This window comes from Gobio gobio (assembly GCF_949357685.1).
Source record: "Gobio gobio genome assembly, chromosome: 16".
NCBI classification, from domain to species: domain Eukaryota; kingdom Metazoa; phylum Chordata; class Actinopteri; order Cypriniformes; family Gobionidae; genus Gobio; species Gobio gobio.
The window spans coordinates 19,272,587-19,294,740 of record NC_137109.1 but is presented as its reverse complement, the minus strand read 5'-3'; the positions used below and the strand labels follow the sequence as shown (position 1 = coordinate 19,294,740).

The following is a 22,154-nucleotide window of genomic DNA, read 5'->3' as shown; positions in this document are numbered from 1 at the left end:
TCCAATTTAGGGTCACTAAACTCGCAATTTACTGCTTATCAATAGTTAGTAAGGTAGTTGTTAAGTTTAGGTATTGGGTTGGATTACGGGATGTAGAATATGGTCATGCAGAATAAGGCATTAATATAGTACTGATAAACAGCCAATATCATAGTAATATACAAGCTAATAATAGTAAGCCACTAATGGACAACATATGAATTAATATAGTATAAAATTAAATGAATCAACAAAAAAAACTGTAAATCTTCACCAAAATGATGATCAGTCAGCCCTCGTCATTCAACATTCTGACGATCAGAGTCATCTTTTACAATGCAAGATTAGACCTGAGCTTCTCCACGGGTTTCAGTGGGGAACCACACTTCAACAATAACTTTAATGTAGTGATGAACTAAATGATGTTCTCCTCACAGGCTGAAAGGACAGCGGTGCTTTGCTTCACTGTGATGTCTGAACAAGTGTAGGCTTGAAAAATGATTGCCCTCTAAAGGTATATCTATACACACACTACTGCTATAAAGTGAGATGTCTTTGAGATTTTGTAATGTTTATAAAGAAATCTCTTATTCTTACCAATTTAATAAAAAATGCCGTAAAAACAGCAATTTTGTCAAATATTATTACAATTTAAAATAACCATTATCCATTTGAATCTATTTTAAAATGTAAATTATCCATGTGATGGCAAAGCTGAATTTTCAGCAGTGAAGAAGAGCAATTGTTTGTAATGTCTTTACTGTCATTTTGGATCAATTCAATAAGTTATTCCTGAATAAAATTCTTACAGACCTCAACCTTTGGAACAGTAACGTTTTCAGTTATTGGAAGTTTTACTCTGCACATAATTTAAAGGTGCAGTATGTAATATTGACAGCTAGCGGTTAAAAGGGGCACTGCAGTCCAAATTCAAAATATTGGAGAGAGTTGTTCCCCCTGCCCCATCCTGCACAGACTCACCGCTCACGCGGTTTGCCAGATTAAGGACACGCAACAAGAGCAAGCGTAATTGACAATGGAAGGCGAGGAGACTGATTTAGTTGATTTATCCGCGTGTTAATATGCTCCCGTTTAATATGCTTTAGGTCAGGTAGAATCTGCAATATCTGACCCAGATATTTGTTTGCTCACTTCAGTGGCTGCAATATGCTTTGTTGTCCACCAACTGGCAACCCAAAATGTTCAAATACTAGTGGGTAAATTGGCAGTGGGCGGGATCACACAGATCAAAACAAAAACAGACATTCAGACACGGAACGCACATTTCAAAATAGAATAAATGGTTGTATTATTTTTCGGAGAAACGAGTATGTTTCCTAAATATCTGCAAACATATTATGGTATTTATGCTTTAGTACAATCAAAAACGTACATACTGCGCCTTTAAGCAGAGAGAAACCTGGAGTAAACTACACTAATGAGTTTATTAAACCAGTTGCAGTCGCCATTTGGCTCAATCAGTTGACAACATTAGCTAAAGTGGTGACCATCCCCATCTCATTCCTTAACTTATATTTGAATAAAAAAAGAACATCCTAAAACATATACTGGGCTAACGAAATTTGGCTCACTTAACAATGAGGTCTAATTCTATTTCCTGGCAGTTTTGTTATAGTGTAGGAGCAAAATGAAAACATTTTATTACAGTTTCTCATAGTTTACCATGCTATTTAGCTTTTAAACAACCACCACACCTTCAACATAGTACTGATGAGCAAGTTATTATTGGTTAAATTTTAACATCTAGCAAAATTAGTGGTTTAAATTAAATTAGATTAGTTTTTTTTATCGTTTCTCGTAAATGTATACCCTTACGTTTTACTTCGACTTTAGGTATGGCACACACATATTATACAAAATGTGGGAGCTTTTTTGTGAATAAAAATGCTACCCTAAAATTACAGACACAGAACCGAGCTCTGAATTATCTATAAAGATGTTTTTTCCATTCAGGAAGATATTTTAGGCAATATGGACTTAATGAGCTGTTTTTGGAAGGCCTTTGCTCTTGGTATTTGATTTAAAACTCACAGCATGTATCCACACACACTACAAAACCATCTGTACTTTTGTGGTTCTTCTGAACTTTAACCGCAAAGTACAAAACTCCTTTAACTGTAACTAAACCAGTAGAGAAAGAGTAAAGAAGAGTGGTGTATCATGACACACCACCTTTTACTTATGCTAGTCAAAAAGAAATGAGGGGTAAAGCTAAAATGAAGATTATACATCAGGATTAGGAAAACGTTTAAAATAAGATGCGCTTCGCTGACACATCTTACCCCACTCTCCACAATATGCAAACCGAACTAGCTCACACTTTAACAAAACAGTCTCTCACTGACTTGAGACTTTCTTTGAGAATACATGTCTTAAAAGATAGCAGAAGCCTGCTAAAAACAACAACCTGGGAAGAGTTTGGGCTCAACGTCAACAAGCTCAAAGAAAACACAGGGTTCAACACAAAAGGGGTCTGAACATTAACATTTGGACTCTTATTTCATGAGATGGCTCAAGTTCCTTGCCAAATAGATACACTGTGTAGATACAAACAAAGCGGCACTCTCACAGGAGCGCAAGGACCATAAATGGTGTGAAAATGGAGGTAGGTCAGAATGTAAGGATGAAGCTGGTTCCAGTCCAAATATATATAAAAACTTTAGGGCATGTTGTCAGTCTCTCTGCAAAGGCACATATGACATCCATCTGAATATGGAACATTATGTCTCAATAACTGGTCCAAACGCTCTTATTGTACATTAATCTAGTCACTGGGGGGCTGGAATAGAATAAACAATAATAAATGGCAAATTCAGTGAAAAGAAATGGTACACAAGACAGTCTCTTTTCTAAACTAGCAAAGAATCTGGACGAAACCCAATGGTAAACAACATGTTCTCTCAGCGGTGATGAGTAGGGTCTTGTTGGACATGTCATGAGACCATTAGATAGAAGAGCGTTTAAAAAGACTCTAATTGAGCGAGTTCATCTAAGAAGCTATTATAGTACAGTCTCAGAGAGCACAGCTGAAACCTTACAGGAAAAATACTTCAAGTGGAGTGTGTAATCATATCAACACAAGCATTGTTCCACTAACAAACTATTTCACCAAAAGAGCTTCATATGCAACCATGACTAAAACTCAAACTCAAGCATGTTAACAAGTGCTACAACAAACTCTTCGTAATAATTAACAAAAGCCTCCAACTTACTTTTTGTCCCCAAAGCAGCTGTAAAGTCCAGACATGGTGTCAAAGTTCACCTCAAAAGCTGAGTTTTCTTAGTGCATCCTTTGTTAGAATCTGTTCAAGGTCCAAAAGTGAATCTTCACACCACCAATATCTCCTTTCTCACGCATGGAGCATTTGTAAAAAGGAGAAGAAGCTTATGACTGAGAATGTGTATCCTTCACAGGGAAGGCACATGTGTGCTCCGGTAGCCTGTCTCTCAGGACTGAGCATGCTCTCTGTCTCTTCCTCTCGGATCCCCCCTCCCGTCTCTCTTTCAACCCCCGTCACTTAATCCAGAGAATCAGCTACTATTGTCTCAGCCCAGCAGCTTACCGCCGACAGGCCAGGCGTCATTTGATAATTAGATGGGGCAGCTCCCTGAGGAGATACCACCTTCGTGTCTGAGGGAGGCTCATTCTGTCCCATGAAGGGGGTTGGAAAGCCAGTCAGCTGACGGCCAACACAGTTTGAATAAATCATTAGTAACATTTTCACCCAATATTTAGTAAGGTAGTCAAGTTACACTGAAAGGGGGTTTGGAACCATTTTTGTGTGTGGACAGTTCTGAAAAGAACCATTTTCTTAGTCTAAAGAACATTTTATTAATCTGGAAACCTATAAAGAATCTTGTGTGAAATGCAGTAATAAAAATAAGTAAATCAAAATTCTTGTTTACTTTAGGACCAAGGTGACTTCTAAAGAGCAAGCTTCAACTTGCTGCAAATTACGGATTTAGATCCAACTCTAACGGAAGTGACTGGACATTTTAGTGACAGGACATTCGTCATATACCCTGTTTTCTTTAGAAAATGTGTTGTGCACTCAACCTCATACCATGTGCCTTCACTACATACAAACGTTTCGCCTGCCTGCCAGTTTTGAATATTTTCCTTAGCTCTCAGGCAAATCGTGTAGGAGTATCTAGCAAAAGGGTAAACAAAGCTTAGTTTGCGCCAGTCCATTGCTTTTCTTAAACACAAATATTGGCAAATGCTGGATTTCGAAAAAGTAATATCTTCTGGTCGGGGGGTGGGGAAATTATGCCTTCATATTAGACCAACATAGCCAGAGACATCATGTTAACAGCACTCTCAATAATGGCTGTCAAACCCTTTTATTTTTACCTCACACATATGGTGAACAGAATGTCTATGGAGGCATATGTCCTACAGTTCTCTTTCTCAAAGTTGGGTGGAATGTCAGTCAGTTTTTCTTATAAAAAAAAAAGCCAGGTTGGTATTTCCTGAGACCTTTTTGCTCTGCCGCTGAAGAAACCCATATTTTGTTTCAAGCATATGGTTCCTCAAAAGGGCCATAGCGTCAGCATTATCAGTAGATTCATTCATTCAGTCATAGTATGGAGTTGCCTGATAATCTGCAAAACATTTGCTATCAAACGTCCTTGACTTCCTACAGCCTTCTTCAAATTTAGTTAAATACTTCTGGAAAGCTGACATGTCATGTATAGCAAGTCACACCAGAGGACATTTCACGACTCTTTTATAATTATTATGCATCCTTTTTATGATCATAGTAGTTGATTAGACTACATGGAATAGTTTTTAATGTACAAATTCATTTGTTTTGATTCATTTAAAATGAGCTAGTTAATGCAAAAAGTTGATTCCAAACGATAAGAAAGTTTAAAGAAACTTGTTACAGCATCTAAGATCACTTATACACCACCATTCAAGAGTTTAAGATTTTTCTGTTCTTTTTTTAAAGACAAATTACATTCTTCTTTCAGATGAATAAAATCGGCGTTATATTAAATATGTCATGGCTCTTTCAAGCATTATAATGGCAGTGAATGGCTGTTTCTGTTTTGTAGTGCATAAAAGAGCATCTATATCCAATATATAACTGCTCCACACGGCTCCGGGGGGTTCATAAAGGCCTACTGAAGTGAAGTGGTGCATTTGTGTGGAAAAATATCCATATTTAAAACTTTATAGACTAAAATAACTAGCTTCCGGTGGTCTGCGGTCAGCAGTCAGCATCGATTTACGGCGAAAGAGTAACCCTTGACCACTTGACGCATGCGTATTTAAGATAGAGAAGGATAGAGGATAGGTTAGAGCAAAACAAAACACTGGTCATGAATTAAGAGTCTAAAATGAGAATTTTTAAAGAGAAATGGTGGAGGATATCACAGTGTTAATTTTGACAGCATATTTTGATTTAGCTTTAGTCATAGTCTTTTGACTAAAATGCCATTTAGTTTTAGTCATATTTTAGTCACCTGAATTGTTTTTAGTTTTAGTCGACTAAATATCATACGATTTTAGATGACTAAATCTACAGTAGATTTAGTCTCCTAAAATCGAATGAGTTTAGTTCATTTGTAATACATTAAGTATTTAAGCATTACATAACCGACTGTCATTTGAACTGACAATTTGACATCATTTTGTTTTTGACATTAAAAACACGAAAGAGAGCTCAATTCACTTTTTTGTTTGTTTTTTAAAAACATCTATATAGTTTTTATAACTTTGTATTTCTGTTTAGTTAGTAAGCCATATCAGGTTAAGCTAAAGCTTCAAATAAGTTTGCTTATTTATTTTTTAATTTCAGTTAACATTTATTTAATTTCAAGAAATGAAGATTTTTTTTTAATGTTTTTAGTTAACTATTATAAACCCTGATACTTTATTGAATATGTGTCAAAAACTGGTCTTTCCTCCTGGCTATGAATTAAATGGGAACGAAATTAAATATAGTTTGTTGTGTAAGCAAAAACGAATATATAATGCGTGACTTTTAATTATAAACAAGCTCGAAACACACATTGACTCTTATTTTGAAATGTCTGCACCTTACTATTGCAGTTGCAGGATGCTTCAAGTTCAGATGAGGGAGATAAAATGTGTCTAAAACATATTACTATATAAACATGGTAAAGTAAACATTGTCATTAATCATTAGCATTATTTCAAAAACAATTGCCTGGCATAAACGTGCGCTATTCATTGATTGTGCGCCGCTCTGGAGCCCCGTATTGGGGATGCGTGAGCCTGTAGAACGTGTAACAGCGGCATGTTTTCCAGCGGTTAGATCAGCACATTCAAATCAAATGTGCGCATCTGTTACACAGGACATCAGTTCTGACCCGATCTCTTCCCTAATCGTCCCTCCCTAACATTTTCGTCTCGTTTTTATTTGTTGACGAAGTTTTCGTCATAGTTTTTGTCATCCAACACTAGTTTTTATTTAGTTATCGTCTCGTTTTCGTCAGTGAAAAAAGGTCGTTGACGAAAATAATGACGCAAATTATCCGTCAACGAAATTAACACTGGGATATCGATATAAGAGAAGAGGGGCTTGAGGCGTCAAAGCGCAAAATTGAATTGCGTACCGCTGACCGCCGGAAGCGAGTTATTTGAATCCATAAATCTTTAAATATGGATATTTTTCTTACACAAATGCGCCACTTCGCTTCAGAAGGTCTTAAAGGGTTAGTTCACCCAAAAATTCTGTCATTAATTACTCACCCTCATGTCGTTCGACACCCGTAAGACCTCCGTTCATATTCGGAACACAAATGAAGATATTTTTGTTGAAAGCTGATGGCTGAGAAAGGCTTCAGATAGGCCTCCATTGGCATTTAGTACATTCACACTTCCAAGACTGATAAAAGGCACTTAAAACGTCGTTACAAAGTCTATCTCACCACAGTGACTCTACAATAATTGTACGATGCGACGACAATAGTTTTTGTGCGCAAAAAAAAATCAAAATAACACCTTTATCCAACTTGTTCTTGTCTTCCGTGTGTGCCTCCACGACGCATGCGCGAGAATATGACACAGATCCGGCGTTCGGACACATGACCCAGAAGCGATTTGTTTACAAGCAGAGGAAGACGCGCGTGTCTAAGCTGTTGAATTCTACATTGATCGTGCTTTAGGTCTCGGCGTAGTGCTCAAAATGGGGTTAGAGTGTGCATTTCATGGATTCCCGAACCCCGGCGCTACGACATATTCTCGCGCATGCGTCGTGGAGGCACACACGGAAGACAAGAACAAGTTGGATAAAGGTGTTATTTTGATTTTTTTTGCACACAAAAACTATTGTCGTCGCATCGTAAAATTATTGTAGAGCCACTGTGGTGAGATGGACTTTGTAACAACGTTTTAAGTGCCTTTTATGGATCTTGGAAGTGTGAATGTACTGAATGCCAATGGAGGCCTGTCTGAAGCCTTTCTCAGCCATCAGCATTCAATAAAAATATCTTCATTTGTGTTCCGAATATGAACGGAGGTCTTACGGGTGTCGAACGACATGAGGGTGAGTAATTAATGACAGAATTTTTATTTTTGGGTGAACTAACCCTTTAATTAACTCCCAGGAGCCGTGTGGAGCAGTTATATGATGGAAAAATGCACTTTTATGGACTTAAAAAATGACCCAACAATTCACTGCCATTATAAAGCTTGGAAGAGCCAGGACATTTTTAATATAACTCCAATTATATTAATCTGAAAGAAGAATGTCGTATACACATATAATGGATTGAGGGTGAGTAAATCATGGGCTAATTTTCATTTTTGGGTGAACTATCCCTTTAAAGATATCTTAATATCCTTTTAGATTTTGGTTCTTAACAAACTTTTCTTTTGGTATCTTCATTTTAAAGGCCCGATATGGTTCAACCCCAGAGATTTTAAAGATGTCAATGTGGTAACATTACGATACTGCATATGTGAACTCTTGGTAGCTTCTTTAATTAATTAATTTAGCTTTTAAAATGAACAAAATTCAGAAATATCCCAGAAACTGATTCAAATATAGATTCTTATAAAAACACTTTTGAGAGTTAATGTTAATGTGTGATTTTTGGCACTCAGAGAGGAATGTTTTATGCAATTGTTTTGATAGAGGGAAACAAGATACTGTACATTTCTAGTTTCAACATTATTTATTCTTCAGACATTTCCCTTTAAATGCAATAAGCTGTGTGCAAAGTGAACCAGATTTGGTTTTGGATCAATAACAATTGGTAAAATTCAACCATTCGAACATGGAGCCACATTGAGATCCCCATAACTATGTGATTAAATCATATAGGCTCTTGAAAATGAAAATTTCAAAAGAAAAGTTTGCTATAATTGAGATATCTTTAATACTTTTTGAGTAAAAGGTTTGTATTCTGTGTTGATCCATTTCTAGTTTCAACATTATTTGTTGTTCAGATATTCCTCTTTAAAAGTAGGATACTTTAAAAATCAGTATCAGCTGTATGCAAAGTGACCCACATTTGGTTTTTGGCCACTGAAAATGTTTACAATTGTCCAATTTACTAATGGAACTGCAATAAGATCTCCATATCTCTGGGATTTAACCATATTGGGCCTTTAAAATTAAGATACCAAAAGAAATGTTTGTTAAAAACCAAAATCTAAAAGGATATTAATATATATTTAATGCTTCATGAGTTGCATGCATGTAAACTTGGGGCAAAAAAAACACAAGAAGTGCTTTTTCCCATATTTGAACTGTCACCGTTGGCATTTAATGCAACAACGATGGCTAAAGTCAACAGATTTAACTAATAGATCTACCCATCTCTGTATAATAAAATAAAATAATGTTGCTGCCATCTTTCTAAAGTCATTTTACCCCCTGTAATTTGGCTTCAAATCTCATGTGGAAATTGCATCTCCATCTGCAAAATAGTGGATTAATCAGTCAATATATATCCATTACATTTAAAGGGGTGGTAAAACACATTCTTTTGAAGGCTTGACTGTGTTTGTGGGGTGCACTGTAACATGTGTTCATGCTTCGTTTTAAAAAAAATTGCCTTATTTTTCATATATTTGACCTTTATTCTACACTGCTCTGTCCCTCCTTGTAAAACGGTCTGATGCTTTCCGGGTTGTATGAAGCCAGTCCCTCAAAAATACGCAGTGGGCTCTGATTGGTTAGCTGGCCCAGTGTGTTGTGATTCGCTAACCGCCTAGTGCACGTTTGTCGGAAACGTCACGCCCCTTACCGGAGGCTGTGCTTTGGTCAGTATTAGAAACAACGGCGTCAATAAAACCATACCAATCTGAGCCCGAATCAGACCCAGAACATTTGAGTGAAGATGATCGAGCAGAACCTGTTCAGTCCTCAAGAGTAAAGACTGCGGATCTATAATGATTGCTACTGAATGGCACTTTAACTTTTGTATTTTTAGAACGATTATAGCCAAATATCTGTCGCAAGAACTAACGTTAACCCAAAACGAACACTAAGCACTGGCTTTAACTAGTAAGTTAGCCAAATCACACACAGAACCATGTTTAGCAAGCCTGTAGATAAATAATACATAAAAGCTCTAATCAAAGAATCATTTACACTAATGTCAGGTTTGCTGTTGAGATTTTAACTTTAGTGTTTGTAACGTTAGGTGTTCGTCGGATAACGTTAAGTATGAATGAGCATTTAACAGACTGGTTTGCAGAACAGCGTTGTCATCCGTTTACTGCCTTGCTACAACCTATTACAGGACAATACATCGATGAAAAATAAATCAGACTTACAGGTTGTGGCCCGTAAACAGCTTCTGTTTGTAAATCCAGCTTTCAGGACAAGCAGTTGTGCATATCCTGTATTGAACTCGCGAAGTTTGTGGAAGTTTGTGTTGTCCTCCGTGAAATGTGCAGCGCGCACGTCATGCATCCACGCACCGGCAGTGTTTTTTTCATGCAGCTGACGTTGTGCAAATCTGGCATTGAAATCGCGAAGACGGTGGATGTTTTCCTCTGTTAGATGTGCTGCAGGGAGCCCTGCGCGCGCCTGATTCCCCGCTGACTCAAACACACGTGCATATAACATGCTGTATGTTAAACGCTCTGCAACGCACCCCCGTCCCAAGGAAGGCTGAACAGAGCAAGTACCCCAGACCTGCAATCCGGATGAAAATAACAGCGTTTCCTTGGCATCGCGGCAACAACACTCCAGCCTAACTATACCACAACAGCGCCGCGATACAAAATGGCCTCACCCCCCCTTATTTAATATTCTCGGAGGAGGGGTTTATGTAAATATTGAGCCTGGTGATGTCACCAACCCTGGAGGAATGTGTGTAGTCGCCTACTGGCCGTTTGCTGTAGTTCTTAGAAACTGATTTCTTTAAAAGCAAATATCTCCCTTTGCTTTAAACTTTGAACGTTGTAACTTTGCAGATGTTGTTTATGCTCAAGCAGCAACATTACACGTTAGCTAAAGTTAGAATAGTGAAATCGTGGTTTACCACCCCTTTAATATTTTGGCTTTCATCACTATTTATGTTTATCTTTCTTCAGAAAAAATCTGAGCTGTGGAAGTTTCCGAAATTTGGTTGATTTTACACTTAATAATGACCCACAAAAACATGAAGCAGCACAACTGTTTATACACTGATAATACTCAGAAATGTTTATTGAGCAACAAATCAACATATGATTTATGAGGGATCATATGACTGAAGACTGGAGTAATGATGCATCACATATATATATATAAATAAATTTCACAATAACACTGTAATTTTTGATCAAATAAATGCAGCCCTGACATCAAAAACATTACAAAGTCTTACCAACCCCAAGCGGTACTTTCTAATATGTTTTATAATATGCTTTACCATGTGAATTTTAACCTTAAATTATACTTTTTTTACATTTATGCATTTGGCACAGGTCGTCACAGCAGGTGATAGTGCTGTAATATTAACCATCACAGAATAATAGCCAGAAAAAAATTGACATTCTTTTAAAAGACTTTCAGACATATTCATGAATATTTCTCACTCACTCCCCCCGTTCAACTCTGTCAATTCCCTTCAACACTTTCCTCTGCCTCAAGTTTCTTTAGGCATCTCCTGCAGAGCACTGTTTCTTTTCTTTACAAAGCTCTCTGAATTCCAGCCCACATCTGGAATGCATCTTCTGAGGCAGCGCTCTACCCCACACTCTAATTAAGGCCATGTATGCCAAACTGTAAATAACCCAAGAAATGATACCCCTCGGCTTAGAGGCCTGAAAAGCGGGACGTGTGGATTGATGTTTCGAAATAACTTATAAGATGAATATATAAGTTCCTCTCACCATACAAAGTCTATCCTCTCCTGAGAAAGAACTTCTAAAACAAAGCCACGAGCAGGCCAAGCTCTCTGTTAAGCTCTCCATGTGTCCGTTAAGTCCTTCACCCTTACAATAAAAAGTATCCAGCTGGGTCCACACAGCTTGACCAATGAACGCAGCCCATTCAGCTGCTCTTTTCCTCTATCTGTGACCAGTTAACTTTGTATCCCCTTGTTTTCCAGGCTCTTTAAAACTCGGTGTGTGGCGTTTCTGGGGGAAGGCTTCCAAATGGAGCATCTTAATTGTTTAATGAGATGATAATAATGAAATAATTGCACCCTGGGTTTTTACGACGCTTTTGTTTTCAAAGTATCTTGCAGACACAACAGGACTTTTAACATGGCTCATCATCAAAAGACACTTTACAGGACAACAGGCTCTCTTAGCACATGCTCGGACAGGTTTAATTAACTTATAAAAGAACTGTTCAGCTATTTGCCTGCTTACACAACTCATATGAAATACACAGAAAGTTATTGAGTGTCAATCACTATACAGATGTTGCGTGAAGCGTCATCTCTTGTTTTCAACAAGGTAACAAATGCATTTTTTTTTTACTACAGATTATTATGGAAGCTTGACCGTTGTAACTGCGAATTTATCTCACAATTCTAACTTTATAGAATTTATAGATATACGTAACAATAATAATGCCTGGTTTCACAGACGGGGCTTAGATTAAGCCAGGATTTGGAATTAGTTAAATTAGGACATTTAAAGCTACACTGTGTGATATTTTCCCCCATCTAGTGGTGAAAAGGTATATGACCATCCAGAGAATTTTTGTTTCTGTTCCTCTCAATTCCGATTTCGTTTTAACTCCTACGGTGGCCGATTTAGTCCAAGATTAACATGGCTTCCAGTTTGACCTCGTCCACATTCGACACGGTGCCATTAAGTGTTATAACGTGAAAGGCGAAGCTTGAATTTACGGGTATGTCCCTCTTTGGCTAATGTAGTTTCAAGATGGAGGGGCAACATGGCGACCCGCATTCAAACCCCTTACCTGTATGTATTTTCAATGGCATATTATAAACTTACGAGAATACTTTATTACTTGAAAGAAGTAAATATACATTAATGAGTAGGGATCGACCGATATGGATTTTTTAGTGCCGATGCCGATACCGATTTTTTTTCATCAGCCTTAGCCGATGACCAATATGGGCTGCCGATTTTCTTGAGCCGATATTTGGAGCCGATACTGCTTTTGCTCCCTCAATTTACAACATAAAAATGACACAATGATCATGATGATAACAATTTAAAATGTACAATTTAAAAAAGGAACATTTATTGAACTAAAAAAAAAACAATATTTAACAAATAGTAAAAACAGGTGAGGTAGAACAAGAAAAAAATAAAGAGTTCAGTGGTAAAAAAAAATGTATTCTGAAAATAAATATTTAAGCATAAATAAAATAATTACACTATTGCACACAGTATCAACACGCAAGCAGCATAATAAAATGCACACTGACTGTACTACTTAATTTTAAAACTATTTACAACCTAGTCATTTAATGGTTACACTCTAAGAAATGCTGGGTTAAAAATAACCCAAGTTGGGTTGAATATGGACTAACCCAGCAATTGGGTTGTTTTGACCCAGCGGTTGGGTTAAATGTTTGCTTAAAACAACCCAATTGCTGGGTTAAAACAACCCAATTGATAGGTTAGTCCATTTTCAACCCAACTTGGGTTATTTTTAACCCAGCATTTTTTAGAGTGTAGGTGCACTTAACTAAATCTCTTGTAGAGCAACACCAGCGGTAATTCAGGAAAAAAATCTCCCAATGCTCCACGTGAAACTTCAGTCTTTCAACCTTTTACCATCGTGTCAATTCTCAATTAATTTTGATTAATATGCGCGAGGGAGCCAGAGCAAGACAGTTTGAAAACGGTGAGAGCTGCCTGTGGACGCCTGTCTGTAAATAATGCAGGGAAAAAAATATCGGCGAACGCAGCAGCCTTGTATCGGCCGATGCCGATACACGTAAAAAACGCAAATATCGGCCCGATATATCGACTGGCCGATATATCGGTCTAACACTATTAATGAGCACATATATTTTTGAAAGAACTAAGTGTTTTTAGCTAAGAATAAACAAAAAAAGTTACACAGTGTAGCTTTAAGTAGCTTTTACAAATGTGCCTTAGAAAAAAATGCCTTTATTGCATCTTGAGACAAAACAAATGGCAAAAACATGTTTTTTTTTAAAGATTTTTATAAGATTGCTTTCAGTAAGACAGCTCAAACACTTAAAGACTTAAAGTCCCCCTGTAGTCAATAATTGTATCCCTTAAAACTCATCTTCGATCATCAAAATGCATAGAGACAAAGTGCATTTAGGCCACGCCCACACCGGGCCAATCCAACACTCTCCATTGACTTTGTATTGCGTGAGGCTGCCTCCTTCTCATTTATGACTTATAACACAAAAAGGACAATGCTAAAAAAAAAGCTAAAAAACCCAGAACCAAAAACCTAGAAGTTTTTATAACCTGTTGACCCAAAAAACAAGCGTTTAAGGACCAAAAAGTGTATACAGGCAATTGAGACAGAGCGCAACATGTTATATTACACTGAGAACTACACTAGAGGGGAACGTAATCAACGACAGGAAATATAATATATAAAACTGACATTTGGATATTTTACTTAACAGTAACAAAATGTTTACTGCACACATAGGCATACTGAGGCATACTGTACCCATTCTTCATGCTGATGCTTCACGTCCTATTGCCTGATCCACTTTGTCTCCTTAAAAGCTTAGTTCTGTGTTTTTTAGCTTGTTTGCTGTACACCCTGTCACATAGACCCGTCTCCAGCGTGTTGCCTCCGATCATTCGAATATTGCACTTTAATAATTATTTATTCAACATCATCCTCAATAAACCCGTCTCCAGCATGTTGCCCCTGGTCCCTCGAATATTCTGATCTATTATGACCTCCGAGCTGTAAAGCTGCCAGAATAATAATAATAATACGCTGTTTGTTAATTGGCCAGAGGAGAACTGGCACCCCGACTGAGCCTGGTTTCTCCCAAGGTTTATTTTTCTCCATTAGGTCACCTAATGGGGTTTTGGTTTCCTTGCCACTGTTGCCTCTGGCTTGGCGTGCTCAGTTGGGGACATTATTATTTAGATTTATTTCGATGTTTAGTTGAAAAATTTGAACTAAATTAACCATTTAAACTAAATTACTGATCGAATTATTGATCTAACGCCCACACTGTCACTGTATGATACTTTAAATGTTTCCAGAATGGCTATACAGCTGATTAAAATTATGCTGCATTATTTTCCTGTTTAACACTGTAAAGCTGCTTTGAAACAATCTACATTGTTAAAAGCGCTATATAAATAAAGTTGACTTGACTTGATAGCAGCTTTTAGACATTGTTCTGTTAAATGGCATCTACTCAAAATTACACATTAAAAAAAGTGAAAATATTCCTGTGAAAATAAGTTCTTCATGCTTAAAATAGCTCTACATCCTTGCTTCATTTAGTATACACGGATCCATGAATATGTAATAATATCTCCCCTCACTCACGCCAGATCAGAGATCCACTCGATCAACTTTACTGTAGTAAATGCTGCACAGTGGAGAGTGGAATTATTGGTTTAATTCAGTCATTGGTTTGAACCAGAAACTGATTCAGAAGAAGGGGAAGAGTTAATGTATCAGAATTTTTTTTATCACAATTGTGAGATATTCTGTCAGAATTGCGAGATAAAAAACTATTTTTTTTCTCTCACAATTTCACAAAAAGAGTTTATTTCTTGCAATTTTCTATTTCTTGCAATTACAAGAGTTCACAATTCTGAGAAAAAAAAGGTTGAATTGTAAAATAAAAAGTTGCAGTTATCTTTTTAATTTTTTTATTCCATTGCGAAAACAAGCTTCTATGTTAAATTAGTATATATTTTACGTTCTGTAACTGATCACCATTTCTTTTCAAACTTTCCACCCTTTAAAATTCTCCAAATACTAATTGCACACAGCCTGACATCAAATGAGAGACATGATTCTGAGGCTCTTTTTTGATGATGAGGCTGTACTACCTGTACAGTAATCAACACAAACACACACACACACACACACACACACACACACACACACACACACACACACACACACACACACACACACACACACACACACACACACACACACACACACACACACACACACACACACACACACACACACACACACACACACACAGAGGAGGGTCATTTGATCTCTGAGCAGCAGGGTGATGATGCCAGATCAGGCGCCACAGACAATGTTACCACAGACACAGACAGCTAAAATACAAACGGTTTTCCCATAAAGAGTATGAAAACCTGCAAATCAGTATGTAGATTAGAATGCTTTTTTTTGTCCTTTAACTTGATTGAGCTAGATCATGTAACATTATCACATTCTATATATTAGCCTATGTATATATAAATACACACACATGCATATATATATATATGCATTGTGTGTGTTTTATATACGGGTCATTCCACGAAATCGGTGCCTTTTGTGTCCCTAAGAAATAATCAGACATAGAATTATTATAACAACACATACATTTGTGATTTAAAAACATAATAATACTATGTATTGTTTCCTCAATATTACATTAAATTAAAGTCAATTAAATATTATTTTAAGTAATTAAAATTGCTTCTAAGATGATAAGGGTAAGGTTTTTGCCATGTCCCTCGATATGATTGTTCTTTTTCAGCAGGACTTTTAATTTGCAAACTGAAGGCAAAATTATTCTAAAATCACATTTGCATATAGCTATAAGTATATTCTCATTGTTAAGCAGTGTTTGGGCATAAGTATACTTTTTTTTTTTTTAACATATAAATCATTTTATCGTTGTCCCTTGATTCCATGTCATTCCTGTTACCCTCACCAAAAAAACCCTTTAAAATAATTGTACATTCCAGTGACATCACTTCCAGGAAGTTACATCATCTCTCATCATTATTCCAACAGTTAAAACACAAGTAATTTTCTCTCTCTCTTTTATAATGTTCTATTTTTGATGATTTATGAGGGTTGACTGAGGTGGGGACATCATGCAATGTCAAAACTGTTACCATTTTTAAAAGTATAAATTAAAATTATTATTTATTTAACATAATGAAATCAATATCTACAAGTAATATCGCTTCAAAGTTTACACCATGTGCTTTTGTGGTATTGACTGTTAGCTAGCAGTTAGCAAATTAGCTTGAATTTGTCAAACCTGTTACCGTCAGCCCAGTTACTTTTCTAGTAACAGGTTGTGACATTTGGGTAACAGGGATGACATGACATGTGTCATCTAAGCCACACTGTTTTTAAAGTTTATCTGTGTAAAATGCAAACATTTTTAAATGTCATCCTGCGTGTATTATTGAGCTAATGCCTATATTATTCAGAGTGGGTGGTATATGAGGATCAGTTACATTTTAGTTAGAATTGTTGGTATTAGTATTATTGGTAATTAAAGTATTAACTGTTTAAATAGTTTTAACATTTGTGTGATTTAAATTTTATTTTATATTTGCACTTTAATGCACTTTTTTCAGATGATAGTAGTATGCCATTAAGTGCAGCAGAAAAACAAATGATATTGGAAGAATGTTTGTAACCAAGCAGATCTCGCCCTCCATTGACTACCATAGTATTTTTTTCCTACTATGGTAGTCAATGGTAGTCAACATTTTAGATATCTTTGAAATGTAATGTGCTTCACTAATACAACTATGCCAAGTAAGTGCAAAAAATATAATGCAATTTAAAAAGTTTACAATATTATGTAAACAAATTTGTGCAGTGTATGCTGAAGAATGTGTGTCCTGTCATCCCTGTTACTCTGGTCAGTCCTGTTACCATGATGTCAATCCTGTTACCGTCATTAATTTCATAAAAAATATTAAAATTATATTTGAAATGGCCTTCCCAGTTTTTCCATTGTAAACCTATCAACATTGTATTTTGAACAAAGCCCTTCTTTTAATATCTCTCTTGTACAAATATATATTTTTCTTAATTGGCATGTGATCATCCTCTAAAATTAGTAAATTCTTGGTCATCTGAAAGACAAATATAAGATTGAAAAAAATTATCCAAAATTTGAAACAATCCAACTGAAAAGAGGGACTAAAAAACTGCTCAAATACGTTAAAACTATAACATATTTCTAATTAAAACTATTGTATATAGTAACGCTTGTGTCTGTAACAGGGATGACAAAAATATCAAAACATGAGGTAGATAAATAGTCATAAAATAAAAAATTTCGTAGCCTGAGATGGCACAATAGAATTTATTGTCATTTTAAGCTGTCTTCATTTCATGGATATTTTTAAAACATAAATTAAACTTATTTTATTTTTTATTTTTTCTAAGTTGAAAAGGCACCGATTTCGTGGAATGACCCATACACACTTGAGGTTATAGCACTAAAGGCAATACTCAACCAATCAACTATAGTCTGGTATATGGTGCATGAAAACATGGAAACAAAGACATAACAGTACATAAACATTACAACGTTTAACTAAAAAATGTAGCCTACTTACAGGATACAATATCGGAATTTCCAGGTTGTTGCATATATTTGGAAAAAAAAATGTTGTGACAGTTCGCTGCACTGAATATTTTAGATATTAGCACTATTCAATGTCCTTATTTAATTACCCTGTTTTACAACAGGCAACCGAGCATTCAAAGTGCGATTTTATTATAAACCACTGAAGAAGATAACATGTCATTGGTTATAACTCACTAAAAAAAAGTTCCCATAACATTACTCACTGGACTAGCGGAAAGTGATGGAGATGTTTGCTTCCCAAACTTCCCAAACAGCCGCTTTGTCCGGCGTAGTGAGCTCAAACCCGTCAGAAAGCCTCAATTAATCCAAATTATCTTATTATTGCTTTAAAGCAGACATGTACTTACGAAGCGAAGAAATCCTACAGGTATCTGATCATCCTTAAACGAGCGAAACATCAGAGATTTGTACTAATGACACATTCTACAGTGTCGTGAGTGAGAGCAGGATAAGGCTCAACATCGCCCTCTGTCGTGGAGAACAACAAGCTGTTCCAAGACGTGTTTGCAGACACTTCCAAGAGCAATGAAGGATATGAGGTGTGGATTTAGAAAAAGACTGTTCATAATACTGTTGTGGTAAATAATTGACACATGAGTTGAGTAAATACATGCCTTTTATTTCATTACAGGAAATGTAGGCCTACTCGTTTTGAAAACGGCCCAAGCTATATCAGCATTCTAATTTATAGCAAAATATAGGCTTGATATTAAAAATTAGGACTTATCATCTTGAGCTGTTGTGCTCACATCAGAAATGTAAGGGTTTTACAGGTTCATAACTGCTGTTCTTCAGTAACCCTTGCTTTTGAACCACTGGGCTCGGGCCACAACATCATTGGCGTAATCATCTCCTGGGGTGCCCACGTCCATGAGCTCGTATGAATGGACGTTCTTCACATCTGCGTTGTAGGATGATATTCCCCCTGGAACAAATATTATATTACAACTGAGACATGAAAGTTATCTCATTGCACAATGTACATCACAGAGACGTCTATTTGATGTCTGCATCAGTGTTTGCTCATCAAACTTTTCCTGTCATTTGTTAAGACATTTGGAAAATATCTTTAAGATGTTTATGACTTATAGTGTATAAAACAGCTTTTTCTAAAACTGTTTTCCAGATTAAGTGCTCTTTAGCAGACATCTTAGAGATGTTCCTGTGCTATCTGCGTTTATTTATCTTTTTTAATGCTATTAAGTGTAAATACCTTTAAAGCATTGCTCTTGAGTCCACTGAGGAAACTTTACTTTAATTTTTTTAATGAAGTCAATGAGAATCTCAGTTCCTTGTGTGACATTTTCCTCGCTGTCCCATGCACCTACATGCTTGTGGGAGCGTTTGTCAACCTGAAAGAAACACCATCCAAGAAGAGAACAATTAGAAATTTTCAGAAATGTTTTAACATTATCTGCCTATATTTGCAATGTTTCCTTGTTGATGTCGAAATATTTTATCAGCTTGCTCAGTACGTTAAATGTTATGACTACTCTATTATATTTCAAAATAGACTATCTATTTCTCTAACCAACCTGCATGAGGCCAAAGCCATTGCCATGGTCGCCACACCCATCCTTCAGAGCGGCTCCGGCTCTGGACTCTCTGGATATGATGGCAGCAATCACAGCCGGGTCCATCTTTTTTGCTTTGCCAACTTTAATAATTATACTCTTGTATTTCTCCATACGGGCCAGATCATGCTCAGCCAGTTTTTTAGAAGCATCAACCCCTATAACAAGTTTAAATCAATGTTCAAATAAACTGTAATATTTGGCAACTATAAAAGTCAGATGTGAGTCATGAGTTCTCACCCTTTATGGTTAATTTGTCTTGTTTTGCTGTCTTCTCTGATGCACCGGTGGTGTCTATTTTCACGATGTCTCCATAAATGCATGCTAGAAACCACATGGAAAATATCACCTGAAGCCCTTTCAGTCATTAAATAATTATATTGTATACACAGCACATTTATGCAATGCTACATAATCACAAAACGTTCCTCATAATTCAGACAATATCATATAAAAACACTCAGCCGCTGATAACTTACCCATGACTTATCACTGAGTTCGATGAGTCCTGTCACTAAATCAGACCGTCGCAGTTCATGATTATATATGATCACAGAGGGAGTGGTTCCCTTTCGAGGGAACTCGCACTGCATTGGGACGATGCTTTGGGGATGCTCCCTTAGCATCAGCGAATCTGAAACCAGAATGCCAACTAGGCCAATCCGATTGGCGTGCGTGATGACGTCATCGTGACGGCATACCCGGAAGTATAAAAGGGGGGCTGGAACGTAATGGCGGTAGTTATTGCTCTTCAGCAAGCGCTATCTGTAAACTGTCTGTCTATTTACTGTTGTTTGTCAGTGAAAGTCTGTGAAAAAGTATGGAAAGTGTGAGAGTGAAAGAATTCAAACAGTGTGTGCATCCGTGTCCCAGGTTCATGTCGGGCTCGGATACACACCTGCTTTGTGTGCACTGCCTGGGCGTCCAGCATGCCCAAGCGGCTCTCGAGGGAGCCGCTTGTGAGCACTGCGAGAAATTGACGCTCAGGGTGCTTCGCTCTCGGCTGGCTGCGTTTGATGAGGCCGGCCAGCCTCGTGAGCCCCGTGGTTCTGGACCCGCAGTCGCTGAGGCGGCTCGGCGTCGCAGATCATGGGGCTCACAGCGGGATTTGTCAGAGGGTTTCGGGACTGCTGCGGCACTTTCCCGATCCTCCTCTGACAGTTCCGAGGATCTTCCTCCCCGTGTGGAAGCCCGCTCTGCGGCTTCTTCCCCCGGGGTGGGAGGTCCGTTGCTTGTTCTCTCCGGTTCCGAGGAGCCGGAGGAAATAGGCACCGAGGCGGGGGATGAAGCAGGAATTGTTTCATCACTTCATCCACCCGCCCAAGAGGAGCTGGTTGAGGTGTTGACCCGGGCAGTGGCCAAATTAAATATAAGTTGGCCACAAGAGGCTCCGGAAATCCAGCCACCCAGCAGGCTGGATGACCGGTTCCTCTCACACCGGGTTCAAACACCTCGCCGGGGCCTGCCTTTTTTCCCGGATCTACACACCGAGGTGTGTAGATCATGGAAACGGCCCTATTCCTCGCGTGTTTCCAATCCTCCAGTGTTGGATTATTCCAATGTTCTGGGGGCACGCGAGGCGGGCTATGGGGCGATGCCTCGGGTGGAGGAAGCTCTCGCGAGCTATCTTTCACCCGACTCTGCATCGTCCCTCAAGGCTCCGGTTTTGCCCACCAAACCCTGTCGGGATACCTCATCTTTGGTGGGCAAAGCATATATGGCGGCTGGTCGGGCTGGTGGTTCCCTGCACACACTATCAATTCTGCAGGCCTACCAGGCCGACCTCCTTAAAGAGTTGGACGAGGGAGATGGTCCCTCTCCGGAGGACATTCTGGAACTGAGGAAGGCTGCAGATTTGTCTCTCCGCGTCACCAAGGAGACGGCCCGCGCTATCGGCCGCTCCATGGCTTCCATGGTGACCGTGGAGAGACATCTCTGGCTGAATCTGTCGGGGATAAAGGAGAAGGATAGAGCTTTTCTCCTGGACTCCCCGATCTCGCCTTCTGGACTGTTTGGAGACGCGGTTAACACCGTAGTTTCCAGACACCAGGAGGCGAAGAAACAGTCGGCAGCCTTCCACCAGTATCTCCCTCGCCGCTCTAAACCTGGGAAGGCTGGCCCTAGCGGGCAGCCTCAGCCGTCATCCAGCTCCTCGCACCGGAAGGTGCAAAAGGAGAGCGTCGCTTCTAGAGCCCCTCCCCCGGGAGCCTGGCAACAGAGGCGGCGCTCTCAGCAGCAGCCTTCAGCTCCTAAGGGCGATCTTCGGAACGTCCTTCAGGCGCGGAAGGCTGCTGGGAAGAAGTCCTAGCCACGGCAGGGCTTCTAAGAGCGGTCCCCCCCGCGGAGAAACAACCGAGGTTGTTTCCTCCGCGGCACTCTGGGGAAATCGATGTGGTAATCCCGCCGTCTATGACGCTTCGGGCCACATCGATTTCCCGCGAACGCATGCTGCCCCAGCCGCCTCTGGAAAGACCTGCGGCTGGTCAGCTCGCGCGTCCGCACACGGAGAACCGTTCCCAACTACTTCCTGCCGGTCAGCCGCTTCAGGAGGTTGGGAACGGGAACCGTGTAACACCCGACGCCAGCCTCGAGAGGCTGGTTCCCTTAGTAGATTATTTCGGC

At 38.5% G+C, this 22,154-nt stretch overlaps 2 protein-coding genes across 8 annotated transcripts in view; both read right to left on the bottom strand.

The window, feature by feature from the left end:
• LOC307140171 (uncharacterized protein) overlaps positions 1-18,431 on the bottom strand; it is a 72,749-nt gene extending 54,318 nt beyond the window's left edge. Inside the window, exon 1 of one of the 7 annotated variants that reach the window (XM_079839445.1) lies at positions 18,306-18,431. Coding sequence is in view for 1 of the 7 variants with exons in the window: in XM_079839446.1 (XP_079695572.1) it covers positions 3,213-3,247 (35 nt within the window). In the remaining 6 variants the exon portion in view is untranslated. Of the gene's footprint in view, positions 1-3,212; positions 3,657-18,161 lie in introns of those variants that run through there. The other 6 variants (XM_079839448.1, XM_079839444.1, XM_079839449.1 and 3 more) reach the window with 6 other exon arrangements.
• A 318-nt stretch (positions 18,432-18,749) lies between these two features.
• On the bottom strand, positions 18,750-20,015 carry LOC307140001 (lysozyme g-like; the record flags this gene model as incomplete). The annotated part of the gene is made up of 5 exons (XM_079839243.1): positions 18,750-18,883; positions 19,172-19,310; positions 19,494-19,690; positions 19,773-19,889; positions 20,012-20,015. The coding sequence occupies 5 exons, from the start codon at positions 20,013-20,015 to the stop codon at positions 18,750-18,752; spliced, it is 591 nt and encodes a 196-aa protein (XP_079695369.1).
• Positions 20,016-22,154: the final 2,139 nt, after the last annotated feature.